This window comes from Miscanthus floridulus, chromosome 1 (assembly GCF_019320115.1).
Source record: "Miscanthus floridulus cultivar M001 chromosome 1, ASM1932011v1, whole genome shotgun sequence".
Classification (NCBI taxonomy): domain Eukaryota; kingdom Viridiplantae; phylum Streptophyta; class Magnoliopsida; order Poales; family Poaceae; genus Miscanthus; species Miscanthus floridulus.
The window spans coordinates 171,866,107-171,877,699 of NC_089580.1; the positions used below are offsets into that span (position 1 = coordinate 171,866,107).

Consider the following 11,593-nt stretch of genomic DNA (forward strand, 5'->3'; position numbering starts at 1 on the left):
GTTGATTTCCCACCATGGGCAATTAAAGCCGTGGACAAACTGTGGAGAAGTTTTCTTTGGAGGGGCCGCAAAGATGCTCGTGGAGGACACTATCTTGTGTCTTGGGGAAAGGTTACCCGTCCACTTGAACTAGGTGGGCTTGGCATTTCTGACCTCAAGCATCTTTGTTGGGCACTAAGGATGAGATGGGTTTGGTTGAAAAAAACTGAACCTCATCGCCCATGGGCAACCCTTCCTATTCAGATCCCGGGCCAAGTTTATTCCTTCTTCTCGATAGCCGTTATATCGGAAGTGGGCAATGGGAATCACACTTTGTTCTGGACTAATCGTTGGATCCATGGACAATGTATCGCTGACCTTGCACCGAGACTACTCGAAGCCATCCCGAAGAGAAGGGTGAAGCAACGTACGGTATAGGAAGCTCTTACTAGTCGCAGCTGGGTTTTGGATATTAAGGGAGCCCGCACTGTAGGTGTTATCATCGACTTCCTCCATCTCTGGGAATTGCTGTACAATTTTGAGTTAGAGCCTGATGTTGAAGATGTCCACATATGGCGTTTCTCTGCTAGTGGGAAATACTCAGCCAAGTCTGCCTATGAGGGTTTCTTCCAGGGATCTACTGAGTTTGGTCCATACAAGAGGATTTGGAGAACCTGGGCACCGCCCAAATGTCGTTTTTTTCTTTGGTTGGTGGCCCACAATCGGTGCTGGACAGCAGATCGCCTTGCGTGTCGTGGGCTGCCTCATCCTGTCCAGTGCCCTATCTGTGATCAGGAGGATGAGACTATCAACCACCTCCTCGTCTCCTGTGTCTTTGCTAGACAATTTTGGTATCTCCTTTTGAGACAGGTCGGCCTACACTCCTTGTCACCACAGCCTTCTGATTCTTCCTTTGATATATGGTGGGAAAAGGCTATTCGAGCAACAAGTGGATTAATGCAAAAAGGTCTCAACTCTCTTATTGTGCTTGGTGCTTAGACTCTTTGGAATCACCGGAATTGTTGCGTTTTTAATGGAATTACCCCCAACCTTGGACGAGCTCTCTCCCTTGCTGGAGAAGAGCGCCGGTTGTGGAGTGTAGCAGGAGCCAAGGGGTTGTCCTCCTTGACAGCCCCTCTCTTTGGTAGTTAGCTTAGTGATAGTGTTTGGTCGCCTTTTGTCCTTGTCAGGCGCGAATGTTATTTGTGTGGGGTTGTGTGTGGTGTGTGTTGTAGGGCTCTAGCCCCTTTCATTCTTCTTAATATAATGATGCGCAGCTCTCCTGCGTTTTTGAAAAAAAAAAGCACAAGACCTTTAGAACGCATTACATGGAGGGGTCAGTACATATTTCCATCTTTTTGCTTTTACCAACCAATTATTCAGGCGAAAAAAATGATCAGGAACCAAACATCCTTCTGAATATTCAAGAAAAAACGAATTTATCACCCATCCTTGGGGTGGCAATCTCAACGGTGAAATCACTTGAAATCTGAAGTATGCAGCAGTAAGATTTACATATTTCCATTCATTACCACGGTTAGCTACATACATTTTCTGTTCTAAGTTGAGAGTACACCAGATTAAGAAAAAGCACAGCATAGTTCACATGGGAATGGTCATACTCCGCGGTAGCCATATATTAATCCCAGTCAGCATCAAAGAACCCAGCATCCTTCATTTCAGAATAGTAGACGTTCTCTAGGAGCATGTCTTCCTCCTACACATACAAAATAAATCAGCAAAGACAAATAATACTATTACAAGCCACACACAAATATACCAGTACACAAGCTAAGGGACTAAAGGAAGAAGCACTACACAAAAGCAAAGTAACAGATCATAGGCAAGAAGGTACCTGGAAGAAGTCCGCTAAGAAAGTCACATATAGGAGGGGAAGGTAAAGAGAATGATAGCATACGGTTGTGAGATTATATAACCTACAGCAAAAGGGGTCATCATCAAGTATTGCTCTTGAAGGTGAATAAGTTACCATAAACTTTGAAAATAGTGTTCTATATGTACCATAAACCAAATCCAGCTCCACTTGCAACAAGGAAACATCCAAACAGTAATATGCCATTCAATAGCAACATCGCACATACATAGTTGTAGTATGCAGGTTTTGCTGCAGTAAAGCAACCACGAGATTATGGTCATGAAACACCAGACAAAAGAATTTTGAAACATACAAAAACAGTAACCAATTACCAGGCAGCCTGTCTCTCCATCTTGAATGATGCATGAAAACAATCAACCCATAGACTCCAGTAAGCACAAGTTTGTGAATAATCCATAGGCCCCATTTCCCACCAGTTCCTTGATCAGCATCAATGAACAAAGGAACACCAAAGCCAAAAACATATATAGCCTGAATAAGGACAAAGTCAGTTTCATAGGTAAGATAGCATAGAAGGCTACAGCAAGGGAACTAGAGTATTAATCCGCTTTCCACTTGCAACATGATTTAACACATTGAAGCAAGGAAAGGTGTGTCAGGTTAGGTTAAGTCATGGGGGCTTGTCTTTCACTAAGCAGCCAAAAAATTCTTTTGCAGTGACATGAGATGGGCAGGCAAGATCTATTATGGATAGAAAATCAGTACCAACTTGCAATAGCCAATCCACTGTTATGGAACAATGGAAATAAGAAACATATTATGTTCTTCTAATAAAGTAACATTACGGACCAGATACACTTGTCAATTAACCTATAGATCTAAGAAAGAAAATATGACACAGCATCTCAAAAAATTCTAGTTGAATCCCAAAACCTTCAAGAACTAAAGAACCCTAATACCCATCACTTCTAAGAAAAGCTAATCATTGTTCACTATGCCTGAATTTTGGAGTAGAATCATACCTTGAGCAATACGTCAGCAGCAACTACAGCTCCAGAGATAACAAAGGTTCGTGCCAAAGATTCAAAACCACTGGCATCATTTCCTTGAAGTAGAAAGGCTATGAGACTGACTTCCAAGAATAACATTCCTGATTTTGTAAACAGTGACAGTACATTCCAAGAAAATGCCCTGTCAGGCATACATTGCCATGCCTGCCATTTTGGGGAAAATATGTTCCATACTTAGATAAGAGATACAGGCAATACACAATATAAAAAAAATGAAAATGAAAATTTGGATTCATAAGGCAGGATCGTTCATTTGATTTTCCTTCTGTAGTTCTGCACAGCAGGACCATATCAAATCTAAATATGGATTAATCCACTTATATTAGTAACAGTACCAAGATGTGCACATGAAAATCTAAGCCTAATAACCAGACCAATGTGAAGTACTATTTGACATCAACACCCAGCTACCACGGACTTTATTTTTCCTTAACCCAGCAGATCTTGCCACCTGTTCATCATTACCAGCTATCACATGACCACCAGGAACTTGCTCTTTCCTTTTTGAAACCCACCAAAGCTTGCTACTGGCTCAACATTGAGATTCCCTGACCAGTGACCAGCTCCTAGCCTACCCATCCTACCCATAGGATTCAATCACGATGCGGTCTTCAGCTATTCCATGATCAAGTTGAAACATCGGAAGACTACTCAGGAAAACAGGTACAACTCATGTTCACCAAAAGTTCACTTAATTTCCAGTCTTTTACCTACTTATTCTACTCAGCAATCGAACACTAGCAAAACATACAAACATTACTGATTATCAGTCAAACCTGAAAATACAATTCAAAAGTTTCATGATCTGGTATAGATTTCTCATAGCTCATTGTCACCACCAAGTTCATCTCTCGTTAGCTCCACTTGCCCCTACTTTTCAAGATGGAATTCCCCCTGACTTTCACTAGTCATAGTACTTTTTTTCTCATGGAAAGCATTCCCCTAATAAACATCAAATGACCAAATCAACAACCTAATCAAAGCACGGAGAGTTTCATCACCAGGCAATACGGGACTTAGCGATAAGCAACAATGGCAGCCAATCCGAACCTGCAGGAAGCACCAGAGGAGGTTGAGTACGGCGACGGCCCAGAGGAGCACGTAGTACGCGAGTACGACGACGTGTGAGCGGCCGTAGTTGAGCCTACGGAAGCTCCGCCGCGCCTGCCACGCCAGGAACCCCACGAAGGCCAGCGACAGCAGCATCACCGCCAGGCTGTACAGCACCCCGTGGCACTCCGACGCCCACCATAACGGCCCCAGCGACACCGCAGCGCCGCCCGACGACTCGTTGGCCTCCGGCGCCACCGCCAGCGCCATCCCACCGTCCGCGAGCAACGCCCGCATCACCGACACCGGCCCGAACGCCGGGGAAAGGGGACGGGACGTGGGTCCGCGCTAGGGTTTGGGTCGGTGGAGGGATTCGGTTTGGGAGGTGGAATTGCACGGAGATCGATTTGCTCGATTGCTGAATCGGTAAGATTCGGCTGGCTTGGGGGTGGGGACTGGCCGACTGGGAAAGCCGGAGGCCGGGTGGGTCAAAAAAGGAGAGGCAAGGAGGAAGAAGACGGAACGGAACACCGAGGTTTTTCAGGTGACGTGGCTAGGCTCTCCTGCGGAGCACCTGCGGATTGTAGAGGAGAAATTGGAGTCATATAAACTAAAGGAATGGCTGAGATGACAGTGTTATATATTATAAGACTGTCTTTAATAAGGAGACTTAAATCTAAAATAGGTAGTGCGAGATCCAAAATCAGCCTCCAGAATATCTATACAGGAGACCTATTTTAGGTTGGCTAAGAGACACAACCCAAATATAGGTATTCTTTCTCCTGAAAACTCATTTGCAGAAATAATTCTCTTTTGGGTCGGGTCGTTGGAGAAGATGTCAAATAGGTATTAAACCTTTTGTCTGTAGCGCTACTCAAAGTACGAATGAATCTTGTATTTTAGGTGGTGTTGTTGGAGATAGCCTAAGAGGGTTTCTCATCTGTTGGAATTATGTTAGTACCTCTTTTTGGTGCCACCATCCCGAGCAATACCAGTCACCAGACCAACATTTATGTTCTTACACCAGCACTTTTTGGCAATAAAAAATATGTATAAAATTCTATAACGTCTTGAACTAGGAGCTTTCCTTTTATGTTACTGATTTTTTTACATTCAGTAAAAAGGGGCTAGATTAGTCACTTTGATCTTCTTGGTAGCTTTGGTGAGATAACATGCTCTTAATTATTTTAGTGGATTTAAGATGGTTGGTTGGGAATACTTTGTTCTTTGCACTAGTTCACCATCTGATAAGTTTGAAATTATATTGTCACAGGTAGATATTAGCTTATTTTGTTATTTTTCCCTTTTCTATTATGTAAGCAATATCTTGTGAGAGGGAATGTAGCCGAGGAGAGGACTACCTCCTTATAAAGCTCACCATCATTGATTTTAAGGTGAGGCATGTCTTATGTATTTGCTTTGCTTCTTCAACCATATCTTGTACTAATCAATAGTCCTGTTTTTAACTAAAAAACTATCTTGGTTATTTTTGGTCCATCGCAGTTGATGTAAAAAGATCATACACCTACACTTAGTTATTATATTTATCATGAAAGGATAAAATGGCATGTTCTTTTTTTAAGAGGGGAATGGGGAACTTGAACCCATACCTCACCTACAACCATTTTGTGCTCTAGGCTCAAGCAGTAGGCTTAATGTGTGCCCTCATGAGACTGTGAAGTCTGTGCAACAGAGCCAAAAGAGATCATCTTTTGTCATGGAACTATGTGGCTTCTGTGATAGAGGCTAATTTTTCTCATTAAACTGTGCAATTTGTGCAACAGAGAATAACTTTCTCCAGAATGTATGATGTTTCTAGGTTGAGGTTAGCTTTTCTCATCAATCTGTGATGCTGATGTGACAGAGCAAGAGAGAGAGAGAAGGTGCTTGTGGTGGAATGCAGGGGCCATGATGCTGCTCGATTACAAAACGTTGACCATTTGCGTGGGTAAGTTTTTATTATTAGACTTCAGAGCGCAGTTTGGTGCTACTGAATTCACCTTTTGTCAAACAATATCAAGTGGTGTTTTTGTTGCTCAGACGTGAGGATTTGCATAGATTTATGTCGGTGTGCATGAACGGAGAATCTATATGGCTTCTTGTGTCCCATTTCCAGTTAACATGTTATGCTAGGAATTCTTGTCTTATTATTTTGGGCACTTCTGGAACATAACAATTTTATGTAAAGTACCATATTGTATCACATTATATTTTCAGCAAAGTTCTTTTGTAGTGTCTTTGAGCTAGACTTATCAAGGGCATGTTTTGCCAGACATTTAGAGTAATCAAATCTAGAAATGATAGTGGCTTGGAGTACCGCTAAGTTTTCTGACACACGCTTGACCTCCAGTGTCCAAATCGTGTAACAGATTCACTGCACACACTACACATTTTGGTGGTGCATCTAGTCTGTTAGCATTGATATATATTTACCAAGTTGCTATCATCTCTTAATCTTGGATGCCAACACCGCAATGATAAGTTCATTATTCTGCAACTTTAGATGTGGGAGGTCAGGCATGGTGTGTCACAAACTTACAGTCTTTTTCTGATTAGATGATTCAAGATGTCTGTGGAGCTATGTGCTTGATAATCTCAGCATGCTCTATATGTAAAATGTATCTGTTTTTAGGGATTTTTATTTAACTATTTCATTTTGGCGTGTTTTTCAAGCAGTCAAAGAGCTATGACTGATCAGCTCTTAATCTTACTTGTAACGAAGATGTGCTACTACTTTAACACTTCTTCATAATTTATAACTGCTTATTAATGTAGATGGTCTGGCATCTACATACCATGAGTCATGTCCAGTGCTTTAAAGCTAGCAAGGTCCCTTCTCTTTTTGTTTCAAAGAAACTTAGGAAAGGGCACAGAGCTCCTACAATTCACTTAAGAAGAAATAATTGACCTGGTTTATGAGGGAATCTAGGCCTAAAAACCATACAACTGCATGGTTAATTAAAGGAAAACCAGTGAAAAAACCTAACCATAACAGCCCAAGTGAAAAAACCTCCGTACTGGTATTAGAAGTCGTTTAGGACATGATTACGCTTACCAAGGAGTGATTAATTAAGGGAAGTTTTCCTTCTTTACCCTTATTAAATAGGGCTGCGGGTGTCTCCAATACAACAACTCATCGTAGTCCAATTGGTAAGCATTCTGTGGTTCGGGACTAGTGGTCCAGTGTTCAAATCGTGGGAAGCTCTTTTTTTATCAGTACGTGGGATTTGCATGGCGCTGCATGCGGCTCGCTCGTTGCTTTGCTGCATGCTCGCTCGCTGCATGCGCTCGCATGGCGCTGTGCACGGTCGCATTTAGGCGTGTGTATGCACCCTCTGCCGCGTTTTTTTTCCATTGGCGCTCGTTCGTTTGTTGGCGGATGCACTCTCTGCCGCGCTTTTTTTTCTATTGGCGCTTGTTCGTTTGTTGGCGGGTTATTTTCCTTCGTTTGGCGCTCACCGTGCGCTCAGCAGGTCCGACGGTTCGATTACCGGGCTGCAGTATTAAATCGTCTCGTAGCTCTTGTACTCCGTACATTGGTCCATACAGCCTTGCCTTGCTTTTTCTTCACTTGTTCATCTAGGCATGGCTTAGCCTCTTCTCTTTCTATCTTGTCCTTCCATAGCAAACCGTACGGCGCAATGGCTGATGTCCTCCATGGCTTCGATCTGAACGTTCGTATGGAGGAAGATGGCGACGGCAATCTTTCCTTCAATCTCAACGAGCCTATACTAGAGGACCACAACAACAATGGTAACGTGTTGATTCTTACTCATTTTTTCTTTCATGTTTTTATATTCACACCGTCTTCATGTTACTGCAAACGTTCCGGCATCAGAAGCCAACGATGCAATTAATGTTTGAGTTCGATGAGCTAGAATACGACAACGCCAACAACGACGCCGACGACGACGCCAACGACGAGCAACAAGACGACGACGCCAACGACGAGCAACAAGACGTGTTCAATCTCAACGAGCCGGAAGATCACCACGGCGGTAATACATCACTTCGATCTATCCTTTCGTTGGTTGTTTAATTTTTTTTGTTCTCATCATTGTTTCTTTTTTACAGTACTTGATTTGAACTTACCACTCGATGAGTTCGGTGCAGTTGATTTCGACTTTATACAAAATCTTGCTGGTAACTTTTTTTTTATCACAATCACATTCATTTTAGTTAAGGCACGTGTACTTTGTTGATGCTATGGATACTTGCAGTAGCTACTAATAGATGAATTAGTTTGTATTTTATTCCTACAGCTAGAACATGGTGCCGGCAATTAATGTTTACTTTTTTCAACAGAACATGTTCAACAACCCAACCGAAGGAAAAAATGACTGAAGAACTCTGAAAATAAGTTTATCAAGCTTTGTTGGCTAGAAGCAACAATGGGAAAACTACACAAGAATGATACTGCAAGTGTTGCTGCGCAATTTGGGCTTCATATTCGGTCAGTTCAACGGTTATAGAAGAGAGGTAAAATACAACTTGCAAACTCAGCTTCGGTAGTGGTTTGTAGTCTAAAGAATGGTAAAGTAGGCCGCAAGGCAATCCCTGTTGATTTGGAAGCATTGCGAAACCTTCCTCTAAAGGAAAGAATGACTATAGAGGATGTGTGCCAGCAACTAAACATGAGCAAATGGAGGATTCAAAAGTATTTGAAAGAAGGTTTGCTTAGGCGTCATTCTAGTAACATCAAACCATATCTCACTGAAGTTAACAAGAGGTCTAGGTTACAGTGATGTGTTGACATGATTAACAGGGATTTGCTTGATGATCCAAGGTTTAAGGAGTTGTTTGACTTTGTGTTCATAGATGAAAAATGGTTCTACCTATCACAAAAATCTGAAAGATATTATTTGCTACCCGAAGAAGATGATCTCCATCGGACTTGTAAGAATAAGAACTACATCCCTAGGCTTATGTTCTTGTGTGCTTGCGCTCGGCCAAGGTTTAGGGATGATATTTGTATTTTTGATGGTAGGATTGGTTGCTTTCCACTTGTTTGCTATGAACCGGCTATGAGAGGTAATGGGAGGACCGGCCGTGTCCGTAGAGACTTGGTTATGAAGCCCATAACTTCCATAACTAGAGAAGTGATTAGAGATTTCATGATCAACCAAGTGTTGCCTGCCATTCGAGCTAAGCGGCCAAGAGAAGATGTGGGCAAACCAATATTCATTCAACAAGACAATGCACCTTCTCACTTGAAATTGGATGATCCGGAATTTTGTGAGGCTGCTAAGCTAGGAGGATTTGATATTCGCCTAATATGTCAACCACCAAACTCTCCGGATTTCAACATTCTTGACTTGGGTTTTTTTTTCGAGCTATACAAGCAATCCAATATAAGAAGAATGCAAAAACAATAGAGGCTCTAGTTCCGCTCGTGCAAGAGGTAATTTGCTCAAATTGTTCACACATATTTCAATGTTTTTTTCCACAACACATTTGCTCATACAATCATTTCTTGCACATTTGTTTTGTAGGCATTCATGGAGTACTCCACATGCAAAGCAAACCGAATATTTCTAACACTACAAGGTGTTTTGATGGAAGCTATGAAGAAGAAAGGTTACAACAACTTCAAGATACCTCACATGAAAAAAGGAAGATTGGAAAGAGAAGGTCGGCTGCCATCTTGTATCCCTTGTGATCCATCTTTGCTGCATGAAGCCGAGGCTACTCTTGCTGCATGAAAATTAGATGGATGCTTGTTAGCTTAAGTAGTAGAGACAATCTTGTAACAATTTAATTACAGTTTGAACTAGTCATCTTACCGAGGCCTTGTTATCATCCTTACTGGCATCGAGCTCATCGAGCTTCTTGATAACGTGAGGAGGTAACATGATTCTATCGCCTTGCATCACGTGCTCGTCAAGATTAGGAATGAAAAGGTTGCAATCGAACTCTCGCTGGCCATAAATCATGGCAAGGACCATGTACTCTAAGTGGACGAGGCCGCAACAAGAGCATGGCCACAACCTTGAGTGCGCACGATCCCACGCTTGGTGGTCCTCATGGACGAGACCGCAGCGACCACAAACAAAAGCTCCTGGCAGCAAGGAATCCGGCACCATCTCCATGGAGTCCTGCGCGATCACGGAGTCCAGTCCATCGACGGACAGCAACGGATTGATGGAGTCCGGCGCCTCGACGACGTCCACGACGACCTCCACCGAGTACGGCGCAACTACGTCCACGGCGACCTCCACCGAGTCCGGCTCCAGCGATTCCGACGTGCTGATGTCCGACACCATCTCCATCTACTGCTCGACGCCGTCTTCCGTCATCATCTCCATGGAGTCCGGCGCGAGCTCCATATCCTGCTTGACGCCGTCTTCCGTCGTCATCTTCATGGAGTCCGGCGCCGACACCGACGCCGACGCCGACGTCGAGTCCGTCGAGGATGCATCCATGGAGCCTGGCGCGGCCTTCATCTTCTACTGCAGCAAGGGCGAGCGGGCAGAGGCGTGCGGCGGCGTGCGGATGAGAGGCCAGCAAGTGCGAGTGGCGAGAGGCGTACGGCGGCGGCGTGCGGATGGGAGGCCAGCAAGGGCGCACGGCATGCAACGTTGGTTCTGCAGCAGCATGCAACGTTGGTTTTGCAGCATGCAGCGACGTGCAGATGGAAGGTCAAACGCGCGTGCACTGGGAGCCCAATCGCACATGCGTGGAGCGCAGCGCTAATAACTCTAGCAGCGCAGGAGCCATTGAAGAAAGGTGCAGCTGCGTGCATCGCAACGTTCCTGCAGCAGAACGACTTTTTTTTTTCAATTCCTTTCAAACTACATAACGTCTTCCTTTGCCTGTACGGAGAGAGCACGTTTCAACTTTCAAGTTACCACGCCGCTTCTGGCACGAATCCCAAGGGTTGGTTGCTCCTGCTGGGTGCATTTCTTGTCCCTGGCGGCACTGTTTGTCACGCTTTGTACGTATGCCTAGCATTGCTTGTTTATTTACGCCTTGTTTAGACGCCACCAAAGTTCCAAGTTTTTTCACTCTCTTTCCATCACATCAATTTTTAGCCGCTTGCATGAAGTATTAAATGTAGGTAAAAAAAATAACTAATTACACAGTTTAGTTGGAAATCACGAGATGAATCTTTTGAGCCTAGTTGGTCCACGATTGGACAATACTTGTCAAATAAAACGAAAGTGGTACTATTTATCAGGTTGAAATTTTTTCAGCATCTAAACGAGGCCTTAGAGTGGTGCTGTGGTTCGTCTGTTCTGTTGCGGCCATGAAGAGGGCCCGGGGTCATCCGTGACGCTGATGAAAACGGTACGGATATTTTCTGACCGTATTCGAAACCGAATCTGTTTAGAGGGGTTGAGATCTGTCTGTATTCGAGTCCGGATATCCAACATCCGATACCGTATCCGTATCCGAATACTCAAATCGCATATTTATGATGTCGATATCCAATCGTATCCTATCCAACGTAGTTGACACTATCCGTATTCGAATTCAAATCCGAACAAAAATATAAAAACAAATATAATATCGGTGATATCCGTCCGTATCCGATCTGTTTTCATCCCGGCACATGGCTTTGTATGCTGCATGGCACAGCAGGTACCGTCCTTTTGCGGCTTTGGCATTGCACTGCAGTCCTGATGTGCACTGCCATGGGTCGATCTCGGTCCGGTTG

At 43.7% G+C, this 11,593-nt stretch overlaps 1 protein-coding gene, 1 long non-coding RNA gene and 1 pseudogene across 2 annotated transcripts; 2 read left to right on the plus strand and 1 right to left on the minus strand.

Moving 5' to 3' along the window:
* Window positions 1–7,800, plus strand: part of LOC136467143 (uncharacterized) — a 73,397-nt pseudogene extending 65,597 nt beyond the window's left edge.
* On the minus strand, window positions 1,378–4,512 carry LOC136502263 (protein CANDIDATE G-PROTEIN COUPLED RECEPTOR 2-like). Its single transcript, XM_066497727.1, has 6 exons — window positions 3,937–4,512; window positions 2,839–3,030; window positions 2,188–2,347; window positions 2,002–2,104; window positions 1,835–1,916; window positions 1,378–1,696 (listed from the first exon to the last, which is right to left on the minus strand). The coding sequence occupies exons 1-6, from the start codon at window positions 4,231–4,233 to the stop codon at window positions 1,619–1,621; spliced, it is 912 nt and encodes a 303-aa protein (XP_066353824.1). The 5' UTR covers window positions 4,234–4,512; the 3' UTR covers window positions 1,378–1,618.
* A 67-nt stretch (window positions 7,801–7,867) lies between the features above and the next one.
* On the plus strand, window positions 7,868–8,326 carry LOC136502274 (uncharacterized). The gene is made up of 3 exons (XR_010770461.1): window positions 7,868–7,934; window positions 8,011–8,079; window positions 8,242–8,326. It is a non-coding gene; the product is annotated as an uncharacterized lncRNA (long non-coding RNA).
* The last annotated feature ends 3,267 nt before the right edge of the window (window positions 8,327–11,593 follow it).